The following is a 20,058-nucleotide window of genomic DNA, read 5'->3' on the forward strand; positions in this document are numbered from 1 at the left end:
TACCCGCACATACAATATTGTCTAATAATTGGCCTACTGTAATCACAATGTATGTAGCTATTCCTCAACCGAATTACATCAAATGATTTATATTAGAATTTGTATTTTAAAATGCTACAACTTTTAAGTGATTACATTGTTGTACTAGGTTATTATCTTATTATTGGTTAGAATCGCGTCACTTGATAAATATACTGTTTGATTAAAATGAATAAACTTGTACATTATAAATAAAATTAGCTCATTATTGTTAGTTAGAATCAGGTCACTTGATAAATATACTGTTTGATTAAAATGAATAAACTTGTACATTATAAATAGAATTAGCTCATTATTGTTAGACAAATAAAGTTACTACCTGGTTTATATGTGTTTTTTAAGTAGGCAATATTTAGTCCAAATCTCTAAAGTATCATGCAAACTATGACTAGGCCTATGTAATATAAATTATAATGTGTTCCCTCCATCCCCCTCTCCAAAATGTCAGCGGTCCATTACCTGATCCAAGACTCAGCTGGTGGTGATCACAACGATTCCGTTAATAAAAAAAGGTGGGGGTTGAGGAAAAACCTTCCAAAGATTTTAATTTTTAAATCTCTAATTTAGGGGGTTTATGATGAACTATAATGAATCACAGAGCTTTAGTGTAGTCTATATATTACATTTTTTTCGGAGGAGAACCCCCGAACCCCCTCACCCGGATAAGTAGAGCCGCAAAAACCCAACCCCTTCTCAAAATCCTGTATCCGCCTCATTATAACACACTAAACATCGGGTATCTAGGTAAATAATCTGTTTACCTCCAGCAAACGGCGTTGTTCCATGTCCAGCAAAGCCAGGTGCCGATGTTGTTGAGTGTCCAGGGCAGTCTGAGTCTCCGACGAATGTTGGAGCAGACGTTAACAAATATGCCTAAGCTTAGTGCCTAGATCTACTCCAAATCCAAACTGTGCCCCTAGTTAAGTTAGACAAGATATATGATATACTTCTCTGGTTAGTACTAATGACATGATGAATACATCGTCGGATGTTACTGTGTTTGGGGTTTCCCTCGACTGGTAACACAGAGTACGCAAAACCCATGTTGATGTTGATGTTGCTCCACACAGCCTGCCAGGGACACTCAACAGACAAAACGTTTCTGATTGGCTGACGAATCAGTGTACATAACCAATAGACGTTTTGCATACTTCCCCTCCGCGCTCTTTGATCCAGGTCATTTGCCGCAGGTCCAAAGGTCAAACGGTTAAACTTTTCCCAGCAACAACACTGGAACACTACGGAGTTTAGCTGCGATAACGTAGCTCTGGACGACGGACGGACAATTTCTGAAAGATGGTCGTCGTCAGAGCTACGATTCCCTCCCATTGCTCGTAATGTAGCAAAACGGTTAAACCTCGAAAATGCTACAAATAGCGGATATTGTTTAATTTTGGAGTAATAGTAATAAGTAGAAAATCTAGTAATAGTAAATAAGGGATTTCCGCCGTGACGTCACGAAAAGTCACGTGACACGACTGGTTGGCAAAAGTGGTTGTTTACAAAATGGCTTCCCATTGATTGAAAAGAACGGCGTTTCATCCGAATTAAGATGGTTGTCTCGTGTTGTGTGATTAACTGTGCAAACAGATTTGACAAAGCAGACCCTAAGAGTTTTTATAGAATACCTAAGAAGCCTGATCAGCGCAGGGAACTGTGGATTAAAGCAATCAAGCGAGTGACCAACGACGGTCAACCCTGGATCCCCTCTGACCATGATCGAGTTTGCTATCTGCATTTCATTCAGGGTATGTAGTTAACCATTAATAATCCAAGTCAATTTTCAGTGAAATATAATATACATGCCACTTAAGTAAATTTGAAACCGAAAAGGCAGTATGTTGTTGCTGTTAGTCCACAGACTACAGGCTGAGTGTGCGCTGGGCTGTAATCACTGGTTGACATCGAAATGTGTCGCGTTATGACTTCTAGCTACCCTTATAAGTAATAACAGGCCTGTATGTTATAGGCCTAATGTTAGCTTTATAGGCTAAGATCTGACGGGGTTCCAGAGTGGGTAAACATTTAACGTATATTACAAACAACGATTTGTAGATTATGTATATATCTATCAGTGTACAGTACTGATTTCATCCACAATCGTGTATCATGTGTATATGATTGTTCATTTCATTTGTGTTTACCATAATTACTGACATGATTTAGAAAAAAAAAATTATATATGCACAGGATATCAATGTAAATTTAAGGGGTGGGTGGTGGTATGTGTACATGGGTCATTTCTCAGTTTTGGAGATAATTAAAACACTAGAACAATTTTGATTGTGAACACTCTGACTCTGCAAATGTACAGGGAAAGTGTTGCATAAATTTGGGCAGAGAGAAATAATTCTTCTTATTCATGAAGTAGCAGTAATTATTATCAATTGGAAATCAAAATTTATTAATTGAATTTACTTTTTTAATAGGTGAGAAGAGCAGTGACAAACACAGTCCTGATTATGTCCCTTCTGTGAACATGGGTTATAAAGTTTCTCAAGTGAGAGGAGATCTCCGCTTTGCCAGACACAAAAGGGTTGATAATAGGACAGCTGAGAAGGAGAAGCGAGATGTAGCTGCTGCTCTGTTAGATTTGTCAAACAAAGAAAATGCACCTGAACCTGAAGGTATTGATATTTTTTCAAATAATGTTAAGTACATAGTTGAAATATCACTGACATGATTTAGAACAGGTAAAATAATGACTTGGTTGATTTGTTATTTTAACAAAGTCCACAGACAATTTGTCTACAGAAAATTGAAATCCCATAGCCCAAATCATTTTTCTATAGACCCATTTTGTAAACATAATGTTGAAAGTAGCATAACTGTCACGCAAACACTTGCATCATCCAGTTCATACTCACTTAATTTTTTTTCAGATTTTCTATAGTCTCTGACTATTGGACCACCTTTACTTTCAAACACAAATTTCATTAATTATATGAACTTACTTATAAAGTAATGACTAAAATAAAACCTTTGAAATGACAAATGAATTTGATTTTACATGATGCACACACATATACCAGGGTGGATGAATTATGTACTCACTGTTTTTAATAAATTCAATTTCAGAACCTCAGCCATATGTTGACTGCCATGAGACATGTATAAAGAAAATAGCAGATCTTCGCATCGAAAATCAGCAACTTCATGGTGAACTTGCTAGGCTTCAAGCTGAAAATGAAGAGCTGCTAAAGAGAACTTCCACTATGGATTTTGCAGACCAAGTGCTAATGACAGACCGGAAAACTTCATTTTACACTGGGACATCTTCAGCTGTGTTTATGTGGTTACTCTCATTCTGTTCTTGTATTCTGCCCACATGTAAAGTTTTGACTCCAAAGAGCATACAGTCAAATCTGTCTATAGCGACCGCCCAAGGGGAGGCAGAAAAACGGTCACTATAGACAGGTTGCCTTTATAGACAGGTCAAAATTATTGCACCAACCAATTTACTTAAACCTGCCATAAATAAATTGTCATTGAACAGGGCATTCAGAAGACCAGTCAGAAGTTAAATAAATGCATAAACTTTATAAATCTGAAGGGTTTGATATTTAATGATTTGTGGACCCAAACACAAAATATAACTCAAAATGGTCTTATGGATAATTTTTTTTTAAATATTTTGTTCTGAAATAATGCTATATGTATCTATCAAATTATCTCCCTTTCTTTCATAAATAAAGAAAAAGAATACACAATAATTAATAAATTAATTATATTTGTGTTACTACTAATTATTTTGTGTTATAGTCTTACCTCTTAAAACCAAAATATTTTTTTTTCTGACCCAAATTGAAATCCGGATATTTGTGTCAGTTTACGACTTTTTATTAGTATTGACTAATTAAAGATGGCGGCAGTACAAACGCTAGTACCGACAGCTACGATTAAGAAAGGCATTATTGGCTTTCATGTGAGTAAATCTTGTTGACAGATATGACCAGTGTTTGTTATTGAAGTGATGTATCCTAGTTGTAATCACAAAATTAACTGACCGTGTCAAATGAAGCCACCTGTGCACAGTTGCAATGTAATACCGACACGCATGGTGACCCGACTCCCCTCTTACCGAGCCCCAGGCCAGGGCAGCTACAGTAATTATAGGCTAACAGGTGGTAGGGGTCTTTTGTTTGTATACTCAGGCCAGGGTTGTGGTGGTCCTTTGTTTGTATAATCAAGCCAGAGTCGATGTGTCTGAATTTTCCGGGGATTTTATGAGGGATGACTGCCGAGAGCAGAAGATGGCTGACAGAAATCGGTCGCTATAGAAAACAAATTAGCGACCGCCGTTCCGAAATCACCGGTCGTTAGCCACATTAGACAGGTAGTCGCTATACAGAGGGTCGTTATATAGTAAAATCTCACGGGGAATCTTAAAACCGGTCGTTATAGACAGGCAGTCGTTATATACAGGGGGTCGTTAGAGCAGGTTTGACTGTACTTTTGTGTTTACTAATGAAGTTGAGACTTAATCTTCAGCACCAAGATTTGGCCTACCGCTTTAATGTGTCCGTCACCACAATATCGGAAGTAATGAACCAAGGCCTGCCAAAACTTGCAGAAAAACTTGCTTTCCTAATTCAATGGCCAGACAAAGAGAGTTTGGTAAGGAGCATGCCAAGTGTATTTAAGAAAATCTATCCGAAATGTGTCAGTATCATTGATTGCTTTGAAGTGTTCATCCAGAGGCCTGGACAGTTAACAGCTCGATGCCAAACATGGTCAAACTATAAACATAATAACACCGTGAAATTTCTAGTCTCAATAGCGCCTACTGGTGCTATCACATATGTGTCTAAAGCCTATGGTGGAAGGACATCTGACAAAGTTATCACCCAGAGAAGTGGATATTTAGACAAACTTGTGCATGGGGATCAAGTATTGACAGACAGAGGATTTTTAATCTCGGAAGATGTAACAAGTCGCAATGCCTCACTGGTTATTCCTGCTTTCACCAAAGGGAAATCACAGTTAAGTGCTAAGGAGGTTGAACAAACACGCAAAATTGCTCATGTGCGCATTCATGTTGAACGGGCAATAGGGAGACTAAAAAATACAATATTCTGAGCAGTTCATTGAGTATGCACATGGTTCCTCACATTGACAGCATTGTAACTATATGTTCATCTCTTTGTAATTTGCAACCAAAGCTAGTTACATAGTGTATATATGTGCATGTGGCCTTTTACCTTTGATGAATGTTATTGTATAGAGGCATGTACATAGCCTTCAATTTGGACTGAATTATTCCAGATAGATACATGTAAAATGCAACAGAACATTGACCAATATATATGTTTGCTCTCATGTAAAAGATTTTTTGTGCATGTGATGTGAATTAAATTTGATTAATTTAAAATTCTTGTTGTTGTTTTCTTTCTAAGGTATGTATATCTACAATACATGTTATACTGTTAAATATATGATTCTTAAGAGTATACATACATAAAACATTAAAAAAAAATGCCTTTGTCTGCTAACCTGATCAACCCCTATTTTTGAGCAAACAATTTTAATATTCCACGAATGATCTGAAGTCAAAATTTAATGTATATAATATATTCAGTATATATTTGAATTGAATATTAACGTAGAAATATATGGGGAAGGCTAGCGGAAAACCATGCATTTTTTTTTAACAATTATCAATGTATGAAAAATATAACAGAAACCACAGTATGCTGCTCCAATATATTTTAATTTGTATTTTCCCTAATAATTATATGAACATGGTCATATGTGTATCCAAACATTACTGTATTTCTAATTCACAAATCATTATAATTATGATCCGACTCATGATACAGTATTATCAAAATGAACATTATGAATCAAGAATTGATGACAGACTTGTATTCACTACAAGGTAAACTATTTTGCAGCATAATATATTTCAATTTCACACTTTCAATTTAATAACTTGTTACTAAGAGTTCAATATTCAGTTCACATTCAAGCCTATGATTTAAAGCTCCACACAGTTCTGAAACTTTAACTGTCACATGATGTACAGAACCATTTCCCTCTTGGCTTTCTACGAATATTTACACATTTGTAGTGGAACCACTGGTAGGGACAGTCATTACTGTCACACTTGATCATCCTCCCGTATTCTGGTTCAGAACATAAACACCAGGTGTCTTCGTTGTTGAGAGGAGTATCAGCTGTAGCACGTGAAATCACGCTTTCCAGTTGGCGGGTTATCAGTTCCTGTTGAACATGCTTTTTCATGAACAGTTCACATTTTCCCACAACATTCTTACAAAAGTTAATGTCAATCGGAACACGCACAATAACCATGCTTGGCGCAGGTTTACACTTTGTGTACACCACAAAATCACAATATGTGTAACCACAAATAGCCATTTGAAATTGGACTTGTGTATAATACCTGTGTGTTGTTTTCAGGTGCAGGCTGGAATCCAGGCAAAAGTCTTTGTCAGTTGCAGCAGCAGTCTGCACAGTAGAGTTCCTGTGTTTGAATGGGCACTTGATTTCCAGTGTTCCCTTTCCACAACACTGACAGTTAATAATTCCATCAGGACTGGCTCCGAGAAATGGGTGTTTAGGATTGATGTTAAATCCCGACTCCTCACAGTGGAATTCAATGTGTTGATGAGCAGAGTGTTTGGTGTACAAAAGTCTGCACTCGTCTTCATTTTCTATACCCCATCTCACAGAGTCTTTTTTGGAAAGATCATACGTTGAGTATCCCATGATTCTCTTAACCAGGTTGTCTGGGGATGTGGTGTCCTTTCTTACTAGAACATCATGTGCCTTGGATGCAGTTATCCTGCCCATCCTATGTTGGTACCACAAAGGGCTAACTGCCTGGTTCCTGGTGGCCTTCTCTAGGTTATGACATTGAGCCTCTGTCACCACATATTCAAACAATGTCTTTTTGCTCTCCTCACTAGTTGAGTCACTGATTGTTGTCAATAGCACCGGGTATTTTTCCTTTGTCGTGACGTTCTGTTCAATCTGATGCATGTCGGAATCATTGTCATTAACATCAGCAATAGTGACACATGTGAAAAAAGCAGCATTAGGAACTATGGAATACAAGTCCTGTAGGTCATGTTTTGGTGGCAGTGGGGCTGATCCATTTGCCTGAACAGACTGTATTTCCCTGGTTCGCTTACCCTTGATGTCATCAAATATTTCGGTTATCGTGGCGGGTTTAATCTAAAAAAACAATACAAATGTGTAAGATTCCTGGTTTTGATATAGCTGACAAGAAAGATTATACCACAAGCCATATATATGGATATTTAATGAGCAGTGATCATGACTTAATCAAAATCGTCACTGACATAACATATATCATGTTTTCAGGCTGTTATAAATGCATAAAGAGTTCATTATTGAACTTGGATAAAGGCTCTATATTACAATGATATTAGCACATTTATAGACTGCATTTTTATGGAAAGATGTGTTCTTATAATACTTACTTCCTTTCGAAAAGAGGTGTTCCACTGACAAGCCTTGCTGGTCGAGCTTGTCTGAGTGACACCAATCTTGACACCAATTTCAATCTTAAATAGAAGTGCTCCAACATGACTGCACACTTCACCCAACCTGAAAAATGAAGAAATAAAATAAAATAAATATGTGAAATGCAATGTTTTATAATCAATAATTCAAAATCCCTGATTATGTTCAATATTTTTTCTAGTTCCGTCAGAGAGATCACCTAGTTTGCATGCTCCATACATGTTTTGATGGAGTTTAGTTTACTTCATTTCATTAAATTTATATGTTTTCCTCGTTGTAATGGAAGCTGTATGTAATTGATAAAGCATTTGCATTAGAGCTCAAATTATACAGATACAGAATCTTTATTTAAAAGTCGAGCATGTTTGACATGTTACACAAGCTCATAAGTTTTGAAGAGCTTGTATTCGACATGCAAATTTGAAATATGGAGTAACATAATGTATTAAATGAAAACATACCCTGCCATACATGTGCAATGAGCACAGTAAACTGTACCACTGGATTTCTGCAAGTAAACCCATGGTTCATGAGGCTTGTCTCTTGCACGTTGTGAAGGAGTCACCTTGGCCTTTAATGCAACAAAAGGACAGTCATCAGCAATTGGATTTGAAATGACTACTTGCACGTGACCACTAACCACATACCTGAAAGAAAATAAAAACAAAAATCAGTTTATGAAAACAAGGTGTACACTAATCACAGGGGCATGTCTTGTTTTATATTACAAAAAATATTCAGAAATACCTATATATATTGACAATATATATAGGTATTTCTGACTATTTTTTGTTATATAAAACTAGACATGCCCCTGTGCACTAATTAAGGTCTAAACAATAATATACATGTTTCTGGTAACATGACATGAAAATATATTGGGTAGGTAGAACCAAGATCTTATAGGTAGGTGATTTATATATATATTTTTTTTTTTACTGAAATCATATAGACAAGCAAGCAATCTTGACAATGATAGACAATGAGAGGGGGTGGGTAGGGTTCACGGAAACACCTGTAATTTTTAGGCCTTAGCTAATCAGAATCAAAACGTCACATGTACAGTACAGCTATTTACTTCGCCCCGTTACATTTTTTCGCTGACATTTTGAATTTATCACGTGACTCCATTGTATAAACACACCTGCAATGACATGCTACCTAGCCTAGACCTTGTTAGGTTGGAACAATATTATACTTCTTCCTGTAGATCTTATATAGAATTTATTATTTTTTATTCACTGAAAAACACTTTCACAGCATATTATGAAACTTACTTGTATGAATCAAGCGATTTGTATGCCTTCATCGACTCCTTCGTGTAAATCGACGGGGTGTCAATCAAATAAAGGTAGATGTCGCCAAAGGTAAGATCAGAGACATATATACAGAGAGATTAGTAACATCGCTATTTCCCCGTACAGATAGTGGCTCCCTTTATTCGTGACCACTCAAGCATATCCCTTATCGAGAGCGTCCTGTCTCCTATCAAACACACGCGAGCGCAGGTAAATCGGGCTATGCGCATGTGTGTATCGTAGTATTGGAACTTATTCGACATGTTCTGGTTAATCCGCCATTACGTCAGACCAAAACATCGTCATTTTAAATACACACAGAAAGCACATCGTTTTATTTTGGCCACTACAAAAGTTACCACATTAACCAAAAACTATCAAACTTATGGGATATAGTCTTATTGATCATGCATATTGTTGTCATTTATCCGTATTTTCGAAAATCCATTGGGTCCTATTCGACATGCCCAAGTTTGTAATTAAGCCGCCATTACGTCAGACCAAAACATCGTCAATTTTAAACGCACACAAAAAGCACATCGTTTTATTTAGGCCACCACAAAAGTTACCACATTAACCAAAAACTATCATACTTATGGGATATAGTCTTATTGATCGTGCACATTGTTGCCATTTATCCGTATTTTCCAAAATCCATTGGGTCCTATTCGACATGTCCAAGTTTTGTAATTAAGCAGCCATTACGTCCGACCAAAACATCGTCAATTTTAAACGCACACAAAAAGCACATTGTTTTATCTAAGCCACTACAAAAGTTACCACATTAAGCAAAAACTATCATACTTATGGAATGTGGTCTTGATTATCATGCACATTGTTGTCATTTATCCGTATTCTCGAAAACCCCATAGGGACTTTTCGAAAATTGGAGATTCCCGCCGATCTTTCCTGCGTTGTGCTTGACTTTCATACTCAAAATACAAACACTTGGACAGCAAATTGTGATATATTTCATATTGATGACACTTCTGCACTTTGATATTAATAAAATTAAAGCACATAATTGGATCTTGGTGATGATTTCAAATAGAAATTATCGATAATTATGTGTCTGGTTTTCAAGTTTTCTCCAATATGGCGTCTAGTTAAGACTGAACCGAGTGACCGCAAAGGATTGTGGGAAGGTCAGGGGCCACTATGTAAACACAAGGGCAAATAGAGAGCTGCCAATCTCTCTGTATATTGTAGAGTTATGCATAGATTTATGAAACAGACTATAGGTTCAGTGTAAGCGTTATGCGATACAGACTATAACAGCCTCGTTCTGGAGTCCTGTACAAATGGCCGGCATGTAAACATACAGTGTTTTATCAATACAGCTTATGAATGTTTCCTATGTCTCTTGTCGACTGTCATCCCATTCAACATGGTGTCAGAAGTCGGTCAACATCTTCTTAAGCGGTAAGAGTAAACCATCGCAGTGAAGTCATGTTGAATAGACAGATTTTATGAGATTTACACACGATAAGGCAGCAGTGTTCTCGCGCACGTGGTTGACTCAAATTCTCAGAACAGTCGGAGATGACGACTATGATAGATTCCATCATTTATTTGAACTTTCATATATTATGATCGAACACTGAGATACCTGGCGTTATCATATCATCAAGTATTGTTAAGAATTTCGTCGTCATGGCAACATATCAGGTGCAACCCCCAGAAAATTTTACGTTCAATAAACCAGAGGAATGGCCGAAATGGTTAATGAGGTTCGAACGGTTTCGAGTAGCGGCGGGATTAGGAGCCAAGGAGGGCCCAATCCAGGTTAATACTTTTATCTACTCTATGGGAGGTCAGGCAGAAGATATTATCAAGTCATTTGGATTGTCAGATGAGGATGCCAAAAAGTATGAGAAAGTTGTTGAGAAATTTGACAATTACTTTATTACCAGACGAAATACGATATTTGAAAGAGCTAGGTTCAATCACCGAAAGCAGAATGAGGGAGAAACTGCAGAAAGTTTTATCATGGCCTTATATTCACTAGTTGAGCACTGTGAGTATGGAGATTTGAAGTCTGAGATGATAAGGGACCGTATTGTCGTGGGTATTCGCGATAGTAGATTATCGGAGAAACTCCAGCTTGACGCAACACTTACTCTAGAGAAGGCTGTAAACCAGGTTCGCCAATCTGAGGCAGTCAAGCAACAACAGTCAATTGTTAGGGACAGAGATCCTATTGCGAGTAGTAGTCAGGCAGATAGTAATGTGGATGCAGTATTCCAGAAAGGTCCAAAACATAAGTTCTCAGGAAACCGGAAGTCGTCTGAAAACCGGAAGTCATCTGAAAACCGGAAGGCATCCGAAAACCGGAAGTCATTTAATAATCAGACGAATCCAGAGTGTCACAGGTGTGGATTTAGACACAGGAAAGGAAGCTGTCCTGCAAAAGATGCCGAGTGTCGGAAATGTCGCAAAAAGGGTCACTATGCCAAGAAATGCCGATCAACAGTTGGCGAGGTACAAAGCTTTTTAGGAGCGGTAGAAAGCAAAGGATCCCTACCATGGAACATAGATCTGGTTATTCAGACAGGTCAAACACACACACCGGTAAATTTTAAGATAGATACAGGGGCAGATGTTACAGCTATACCTGAGAGTGTCTTTCAACGAATCGGTCAGAAGTTAGAATCCTCGACAAGAGTTCTACAAGGTCCAGGTCAGAACCGTCTCAAAGTGTTGGGAAAATTTTCAAGTAAATTATGTACAGAGAAGGGAACTCGGGCTGAGACAGATATTTATGTCATCAAGACATTGAGTAAGCCATTGTTAGGTCGTCCAGCTATTGAAAAACTCAACCTTGTGAAAACTGTGGCTTCAGTACAGTCAGCCGGTAGTATCCAGGAAAGGTATCCAAAACTGTTTAGTGGACTAGGTAAAATTGAAGGCGACTACACCATTAAACTTCGCGACAACGCCACACCGTTTGCTCTCACTTCGCCAAGGCGCGTGGCGCTACCACTATTGGACAAGGTAAAGGATGAACTTGCCAGGATGGAGAGCTTGGGGGTTATCTCCCCTGTTGAGGAACCGACAGATTGGTGCTCTGGTCTTGTCGTGGTACCTAAAAAGGATGGAACTGTACGTATATGCGTTGATCTTACACAGTTGAACAAATCGGTTCGCAGGGAACACCTACAGTTACCTAGTGTAGAACAGACTTTACACCGATTGACAGGAGCAAAGGTATTCTCTAAAATTGACGCAAACTCAGGATTCTGGCAGATCCCGCTAGAACAATCTTCGAGATTGTTGACAACTTTTATTACTCCATGTGGGCGTTATTGTTTCAACCGTCTACCCTTCGGTATTTCATCGGCGCCAGAACATTTCCAGCGAAGGATGTGCAACCTGCTAGACAATGTACCAGGAGTAGTGTGTCAGATGGACGACATGTTGATATTTGGAACCTCACAGGAGGAACATGATAAGCGTCTGAATACTGTGTTACAGAAGGTTGAGAAAGCCGGGATTACCTTAAACAGTGATAAGTGCGAGTTCTCAAAGAAAAGTGTCACATTCGTCGGTCACGTCATAGATGAGACAGGAATACGTCCAGACCCTGCTAAGGTGAAAGCTATCGTGAACTTTGAAGCTCCTACTAATGTCAGTGAGGTCAGGAGATTCATGGGAATGGTTAATCAACTTGGGAGATTCTCCCCGAACATAGCAGAACATTCCAAGCCAATTCGTGATTTACTACAGAAGGATAGTGCATGGACGTGGGACATACCTCAAGAGCACGCATTTGAGCTGATCAAGCAAGAACTCAGCTCTACACCGGTACTGTCATTATACGATCCTAGGGCAACCACCAAAATCTCTGCTGACGCATCATCTTATGGTATTGGAGGCGTCATACTTCAACGTCCTAAGGACAGTAGTGAGGACGATTGGAGGCCAGTCGGATACGCGTCACGATCTATGAGCGCTACAGAACAGCGATACGCGCAGCTGGAAAAGGAAGCACTCGCTGTAACGTGGATGTGCGAGAAGTCGTCAGACTTGCTCACAGGAATACACTTCCAAATTGAGACGGATCACAAGCCGTTAGTTCCGTTACTAGGTTCCAAGGCGATATCTGAGTTACCCCCGAGGGTTCAGAGATTTAGGATGCGTCTCATGCGATATGACTACAGCATCATGCATGTGCCCGGTAAACTACTGTATACCGCAGATGCTCTATCCAGAGCCCCCTTGATTCAGCAAGGATCTGAGGAGGAGGAGTTTCAACAGGAAGTTGAAGCTTACGTCGATGCTATCATGGACGACATTCCAGCAACAGAAGTTCGCCTCAACGAAATCCGCATGAAACTACAGGAAGACAGTATCTGTAGGATCATTATGAATTACTGTCAGGATGGATGGCCTGGTTACGAACATCCTACGATCACAGTCTCCACTAGGCCATATTGGCAGTTGAGGGAAGAACTCTCGGTGTGTCATGGTTTGCTTATGAGAGGAAGTAGACTCGTCATTCCTTCATCTATGAGGGCGGAAATACTACAGAAACTACACGAGGGGCACCAGGGCATCGTGAAGTGCCGTGAGCGTGCTAAGAACTCGGTATGGTGGCCGGGTCTAAGCAGAGAGATTGAGGATGTTGTGAAAAACTGTTCGTCGTGTCTGAAGCATAGGAGAGAGAGACCAGAACCTCTCAAACCTACTGATTTCCCTGATCGTCCCTGGCAACAATTAGGGTCTGATCTATTCTACTGGAAGGGAGTGAACTATTTGTTAGTGATAGACTATTTCTCTAGATACATAGAAATTGCCAAGCTTAGCTCCACGACTTCAGAAGCAATAGTCACACATCTCAAATCGATGTTTGCTCGACATGGAATTCCAGAGACCGTCATATCGGACAACGGTCCGCAATACGCGAGCTCAACGTTTCAGGAATTCACGAGAGATTATGGGTTCACCCATTCGACCAGCAGCCCTTATTACCCTCAAGGGAACGGGGAAGCCGAGAGAGCAGTTCAGACCGTGAAGCGTCTACTTAGTGGCTCTCAAGATCCATATCTAGCCTTGCTAGCGTATCGTACCACACCGTTACGAAATGGCTACAGTCCTTCGGAACTACTTATGGGGCGGAAGCTTCGTACAACTATACCGGAGAGTCCAGCAAATCTATCTCCTAAGTGGCCAGATCTCGAGTACGTTCGAGATAAGGAACTGTTGGATCGAACATCTCAAAAGCACCATTTTGATCGGTCACATCGCGCAGTTCAACGTCCGGAATTGCACCCGGGAGAAACAGTGTGGGTGAAAGGACCCAGCGGAGGGTTCAGTGGAACGATCACTAAGTCAGTGAATGATCACTCATATTTGGTCAGGACACCGTCGGGCCAGATTCGTCGGAATAGGAGACAGCTGGTCCAAGCTCCAGCTATGAGGCCGGATTTTCCACACACGAGTGGATCGGGAGATGTGCCTAGCGATGTGAAGGAACCAAGTAATCAGACTGTGTGTAGCAACCCTGTAAAGGCTCCGAAGCCTACTGGGTCTCCGAAGTCAAAGACTGGGTCTAGTACTTCTGTCAGTGTCAATAATAGTTCAGAGATAGGTGTAGGTTCTAAGAGTGATAATGCAACTGTTACTCGCTCTGGCAGAGTCTCGGTTGCTCCAAACCGGATGGACCTGTGAATTTAAGTTGACTGTGTTAATTGTTCAGATATTATTTCTTGAGTAGGTAGCTCGTGAAATTGTGTTTATTGGAAAAGACTGGTTAAAGATAACTTTTGTGGCAATGATAATTTGCTTAGCTTTTTGAGTTACTTATAATTAGTTTGATGTTTGAGATAAATCCATATACAATGTAATTGGTAGTATACCCAGAAAGGGGGATGTAGAGTTATGCATAGATTTATGAAACAGACTATAGGTTCAGTGTAAGCGTTATGCGATACAGACTATAACAGCCTCGTTCTGGAGTCCTGTACAAATGGCCGGCATGTAAACATACAGTGTTTTATCAATACAGCTTATGAATGTTTCCTATGTCTCTTGTCGACTGTCATCCCATTCAACATATATATGTCTCTGGTAAGATCAGGCCACGTGTTGGGATTTGTTGACCACTTCTCACTGATTTTGTACGGATCTGGTAGAGTCTTTGTACCACTGTCATATTTAAGCTTTCTGCAATACCTTTCACGAGCTTCCGTTGAAAGGCTGATAGCGTAGTCAGACAGGTAAACAGAGAAATCGGAGTTAACCTTGCCCTTGGCCATTGTTATAATGCGACACGCTTACCTGATTTACTGCCAACCAGTTTTCTGCGCATGCGCGAAAATTACGTCATATCCTTTATCGGCGAATATCCCTATAATTAAACATTTCTAATATAATTTTGCAATGTATTAGCCTACCGTCTTATCTAGAAATCTTTAATTCGCATATTCTGATATCATACTGCTCGGAGTTGTCTCCGTGATCCGCCATGATACTTCTCGAAGAACTCTCGTGAGGATTCTAACCCAAATATGGAACCCATGATCCATATATGGATGAAGCTACTACGATAAATAAATACATAATCAGAGATATTTAACCACTGTTTTGTAACTCTTGTGAAGAAAGCGAACCTTACTTTGCATAATTAAATATTTTCAGAATGAATTGACCTTCCCCACCGAGGTATATAACTCCGAATCAGTTTTTCTGTTGACATCTCGCGGGAAATCTCATTAGCATCAATTTATTTTGATTTCCTTATAAGGAAATTGACCTTTACACTTGTGTCAAAGATGGCGGTATGTTTGAACTGATATCTCCGTGTGTCTTGCTCGTTTTTGATTTTACTATTTATTGTTGAACAATTGACGTAATATGCAGGTTTGTGGCTTGAATATTGATAATAGATACCAGAATCATCACTTTACATGTGTTTTTTATCCGAGAAAAAAATTTACCACAGCTAAATACTGCCCGATGTGAATCACATCGGGGCTTGCTACACTATCGGCAATGGGAGGGACTTCATACCCTGCCGGAGAGCAGTGTAGGCAGGGTATGAATATTCGTTCTATACGGAGTTTAAAGTATCAGCAGTATTTTCTCCGTTTAGAAAAAAATGACAGTAAGTTTAACATGCCTAAATCTTGCTGTTTGTCATCAGAGATACTCATACTAACACATTTTCCAATGTCACCGTTCATTTTAGCGATGTATCGGATATATGGGTCCTACATCAGCCGTTTGGTAGGTTTCGGCTGTATGCAACTGGCAGCTTTATGAGGGAAACTATATAATCGATTTCAAGCAAGAGACTTAAACCAATGTGTTATTTTTGAAATGTGTTTCATTTTTTAAGAATACAAAAACGAAGGTAACCCGACAGGCCTACCAATATGTTATTTTTGAAATGTGTTTCATTTTTTAAGAATACAAAAACGAAGGTAACCCGACAGGCCTACCAATATGTTATTTTTGAAATGTGTTTCATTTTTTAAGAATACAAAAACGAAGGTAACCCGACAGGCCTTGGTAAACTGGCTGACATGCAGCATGTGCAGAATCTTCAGCTGGCCTTCATCATTCAATTACATGTCCAATTGAAATTGATACAAATTAATATATATACTGTTGTTATATAAACTTTTATCAGTTGACCACCAGATTATCAGTACATGGTTTTCACTTCTGTATTAATTTAGGATTTTGTGGTTTAATATATAATGATAACCTATGTATACATTATTTCTGTTGTTCCTGATTCACACAGAAGTCAATAAAGAACATGAACTTGAACCATCAAATTGCACTTGTAATTATAATAGAGCTAATGAAGTTGAATTCGAAAACAGAGTAAGTTATATTGATAAATATTTTGTCCTTTTAAAGCCTAGCTGTCATTATCATACCATACTCATTTTTTTAAATCTATGTTTTAACATGAGAAGAGCACTCTCAAATTAAAGAGATAGCCAAAATATTTTAAGATCTTGTTCATTAAGTTTAACATGACAAAGGGCTGGTGTAGCTTGTCATGAAATTAATTATCCCTTTGATGTATTCCGGAATGCGAACACGTGTGATTGACGTACAAGTACACATGTAGTTTTATGAGTAGGCTGGGTTTCGATCACAGGGGCTTGGCAAGCCTGTGGTGACTTGACAATGTCAAAATCTATAATAACGATAAACTGTGAGATTTTACTGTATATGTTACATAATTCATGAACAAGTGTATTGGGACATCTTGGGTCATACCCAGACTGTGGACAACTTGGCAAAAAATTGAGAAGTGTTTTTTTCCTTACAAAATATAGCAGATTTATCATATTGTTCCGGGGTTGGGTCATAAAAGGATGCGAAGATTGCTCCTAGATTAGAAGGACTGCATTTTCAGATAGACAGAAAAAAAAGAAAAACAAAATCAACCGTGTTTTCAACCTTGTCTTTCGTGTTCATTCTCTATAGGAATTATCGTTGTCAGGATGTAAAATTCATCGACGACGAGGTGAAAGTATCACTCAGTCCCGGTCAGTAAGTTTGGTTTCAGCCTTTGTACACAGCGCGTGGTTCCACTTGCTAGTTTCAGGCACATTCTTTCTTTTTTTGTATTTTTTCCCCTGAAAACAAGTGTTAGTTTTAAGTGTAGAACAATTTCTAATGTATAAACTGGCTTTAATGTTCAGAAAACGTCATTATTGACAGTATTCACCAATTTGCGTACTTTACTCACAGGCACTTTTGAGTAACAAATGGCATCAACTATAACAGTAACACTATTAGCTCATGTCATGTGTTACTTAAAATCCCGAAACCAAGCCCCTGTGGCATCCGTTCGTGCAAGCAACACCTCTCTGTCTATTTCAATCTCTGAGTTGACCCCATTGAAGGGAAGACGATCATTACCATGCATCTTGTTTAAACACTTTTAGACAATACCCCTGTTATGTGAGGCGAAAGAAATAATTAAACTGTAACATAAAGTGCTAACATTATATGCCCGTGTTTAAGACCGAGCATGTAGCACGCAACATCGTATCTACTGCGCATGCTCCTACTAAAAGACCATTGGAATCGTGGGATCTTTTTTCTTCTCTCTTAACCCTTTGCCACATGCAGGTTATAACACTTCAGCACTCTGTGCCAATAGTGCAAAGATACATTGTTGCAATGCAACATTATCGCGCTGACTGAAATATACATACACCATCTCAATGGCAGTTTTTGAGAAATCAAGCTTTGTTTTGATTAATTTTTCTAAACCTAATTTTGAAAGTGAAATAGTTGTTTTAGACATTTTTAGTAAGTTAGAATTATGTTAAGAATTTCTTAAATTTTAATTCTGTGCTATTTTCTTTATAAAACCAACAACACATAACCACGAAATCAGCTGTATACAAACAGAACAGACAAATTTCAAAATATTTTGACAATGTAATTTATAATTCATTGAATTCCTTACATGAACTCTCAAATGAAGCAAACTGAATTTTTAAAGTTTTCACAAGAGTATTTCAACAGTTCAGGCTTAAGCCTAGAATATTTTATATCCGATGTCGCGACGAAGGAATGTGTATCCGACCATTTTGGGTCAAATCTACCTTCGTTTTTCAAATGCCAGCGAGCGTAGTTATTAGTGTGTCGAGCTATGGTGGAAAACTGATTCTCATTGAAGAAAAGGTAGAAATAATCAATGGGACTTGCAGTATCAACATCAAAAGTTTCTGGAAGTACTGGCCCCGTTTCCCTAACAAAATCATTTACTGTGATCGGCGAAAAATCTCGGTCAACATTACGTAATGGCGGCAGTACAACAAGTCGCCGTTTGTCCTCATTTTCGGACTCGTTATCTGTTGACAGTTCATTTAGAACATCGTTAAGATCAATATCTGACTCAATGTATTCAGGTCCAAAGCCATCGAACTCTAAATTATCATCATCGTTGTCAAAAACGTCGCGCAAAATCGTAGCCACAGCCGCCATCACGCCTCGTTGTTGTCACACTTTTCTACACTCATGACTCACACTTTCTAGGTTAATTTATTCAAAAACTTTCGTATGAATGACGTGTACAAATCTGATTGGTCGATGCATTGATATCTTCTTAAAATAGTATCAGGGATTTCCAGATAGGTGTCGCTCTCAATCACGGGATTTTCCATGTCTAAGTTTACCGAACCGGCATGGCGTCGAGAGGCGCTTACATTGAGATAACGCAGAGGCGTCGAGAAGCGCTTACATGGAGATAATGCAAAGGCGTCGAGAAGCGCTTACATGTGGCAAGGGGTAAAGGCGTCCAGAGGCGCTTACATGTGGCAAAGGGTTAACACATTTTTTTTTATTTCTTATGTCTGCCTTGGCACTACCTGGATTTTTAGTATTTGATAGTTAAGATTTTATCCTTTAATAACAGTTTTAGGTTCCATTTCTTTGAGACTACAAATGCTAGTACATAGTAATCAGTACATGTATGGCGCTAGTGTAGAGCAGTTATCATGTTGTGATGTGACAGTATGATATGTGACCGCGTGATGTGTCAGTATGATGTGACCGGTTGGGGTGTCAGTATGATGTGACAGGGTGATGTGTCAGTATGATATGACAGTATGATGTGACCGGGTGATGTGTCAGTATGATATGACAGTATGATGTGACAGGGTGATGTGTCAGTATGATATGACAGTATGATATGTGACCGGGTGAGGTGTCAGTATGATGTGACCGGGTTGGGTGTCAGTATGATATGACCGGGTGAGATGACAGTATGATATGTGACCGGATGAGGTGTCAGTATATGTGACCGGGTGGGATGTCATTATGATGTTACCTGGTAAGGTGTCAGTATGATGTGTGACCAGGTGAGGTGTTAGTATGATATGTGACCGGGTGTGGTGTCAGTATGATGTGACAGGGTGGGGTTTCAGTGTGATGTGACCGGGTTCGATGTCAGTATGATATGTGACCGGATGAGGTGTCAGTATGATATGTGACCGGGTGAGGTGTCCGTATGATATGTGACCGGGTAAGGTGTCAGTATAATGTGTGACAGGGTGATGTGTCATTATGATGTGCGACCGGGTGAGGTGTCAGTATGATATGTGACCGGATGGGATGTCAGTATAATTTGACCGGATGAGTTGTCAGTACTGATGATGTGCGGGTGGATGTCTATGATGTGACTGAGGTGTGGTGTTCAGTAGTATGTGACCGTGGGTGTCAGTGATGTGACACA

At 39.1% G+C, this 20,058-nt stretch overlaps 4 protein-coding genes and 1 long non-coding RNA gene across 5 annotated transcripts; 4 read left to right on the plus strand and 1 right to left on the minus strand.

Annotated features, from left to right (window-relative positions):
- The first annotated feature begins 809 nt into the window (after positions 1-809).
- Positions 810-3,508, plus strand: LOC117318957 (THAP domain-containing protein 4-like). Its single transcript, XM_033873879.1, has 3 exons — positions 810-1,787; positions 2,469-2,666; positions 3,118-3,508. The coding sequence occupies exons 1-3, from the start codon at positions 1,592-1,594 to the stop codon at positions 3,450-3,452; spliced, it is 729 nt and encodes a 242-aa protein (XP_033729770.1). The 5' UTR covers positions 810-1,591; the 3' UTR covers positions 3,453-3,508.
- A 998-nt stretch (positions 3,509-4,506) lies between these two features.
- LOC117318961 lies at positions 4,507-5,118 on the plus strand. Its single transcript, XM_033873881.1, has one exon. The coding sequence runs from the start codon at positions 4,507-4,509 to the stop codon at positions 5,116-5,118; it is 612 nt and encodes a 203-aa protein (XP_033729772.1).
- Positions 5,119-5,730: 612 nt separating this feature from the next.
- On the minus strand, positions 5,731-9,003 carry LOC117318968. The gene is made up of 4 exons (XM_033873885.1): positions 8,826-9,003; positions 8,010-8,195; positions 7,506-7,632; positions 5,731-7,236 (listed from the first exon to the last, which is right to left on the minus strand). The coding sequence occupies exons 1-4, from the start codon at positions 8,855-8,857 to the stop codon at positions 6,043-6,045; spliced, it is 1,539 nt and encodes a 512-aa protein (XP_033729776.1). The 5' UTR covers positions 8,858-9,003; the 3' UTR covers positions 5,731-6,042.
- Positions 9,004-10,499: 1,496 nt separating this feature from the next.
- Positions 10,500-14,516, plus strand: LOC117318962 (uncharacterized protein K02A2.6-like). Its single transcript, XM_033873882.1, has one exon. It carries the CDS (start codon positions 10,500-10,502, stop codon positions 14,514-14,516), a length of 4,017 nt encoding a protein of 1,338 aa, XP_033729773.1.
- An 883-nt stretch (positions 14,517-15,399) lies between these two features.
- On the plus strand, positions 15,400-16,622 carry LOC117318969. The gene is made up of 2 exons (XR_004530526.1): positions 15,400-16,270; positions 16,341-16,622. It is a non-coding gene; the product is annotated as an uncharacterized LOC117318969 (long non-coding RNA).
- The last annotated feature ends 3,436 nt before the right edge of the window (positions 16,623-20,058 follow it).

This window comes from Pecten maximus, unplaced genomic scaffold, assembly GCF_902652985.1.
Source record: "Pecten maximus unplaced genomic scaffold, xPecMax1.1, whole genome shotgun sequence".
Taxonomy (NCBI): domain Eukaryota; kingdom Metazoa; phylum Mollusca; class Bivalvia; order Pectinida; family Pectinidae; genus Pecten; species Pecten maximus.

Coding starts and splice junctions, on each gene's coding strand:
- LOC117318957 (XM_033873879.1), top strand. CDS start 1,592: ATGGTTGTCTCGTGTTGTGTGATTAACTGTGCAAACAGATTTGACAAA. Junction 1,788..2,468: donor CTATCTGCATTTCATTCAGG/GTATGTAGTTAA, acceptor CTTTTTTAATAG/GTGAGAAGAGCAGTGACAAA. Junction 2,667..3,117: donor AAATGCACCTGAACCTGAAG/GTATTGATATTT, acceptor ATTCAATTTCAG/AACCTCAGCCATATGTTGAC.
- LOC117318961 (XM_033873881.1), top strand. CDS start 4,507: ATGAAGTTGAGACTTAATCTTCAGCACCAAGATTTGGCCTACCGCTTT.
- LOC117318968 (XM_033873885.1), bottom strand. CDS start 8,857: ATGAAGGCATACAAATCGCTTGATTCATACAA. Junction 8,196..8,825: donor AAATCGCTTGATTCATACAA/GTAAGTTTCATA, acceptor ATTTTCTTTCAG/GTATGTGGTTAGTGGTCACG. Junction 7,237..7,505: donor ACACCTCTTTTCGAAAGGAA/GTAAGTATTATA, acceptor TTGTTTTTTTAG/ATTAAACCCGCCACGATAAC.
- LOC117318962 (XM_033873882.1), top strand. CDS start 10,500: ATGGCAACATATCAGGTGCAACCCCCAGAAAATTTTACGTTCAATAAA.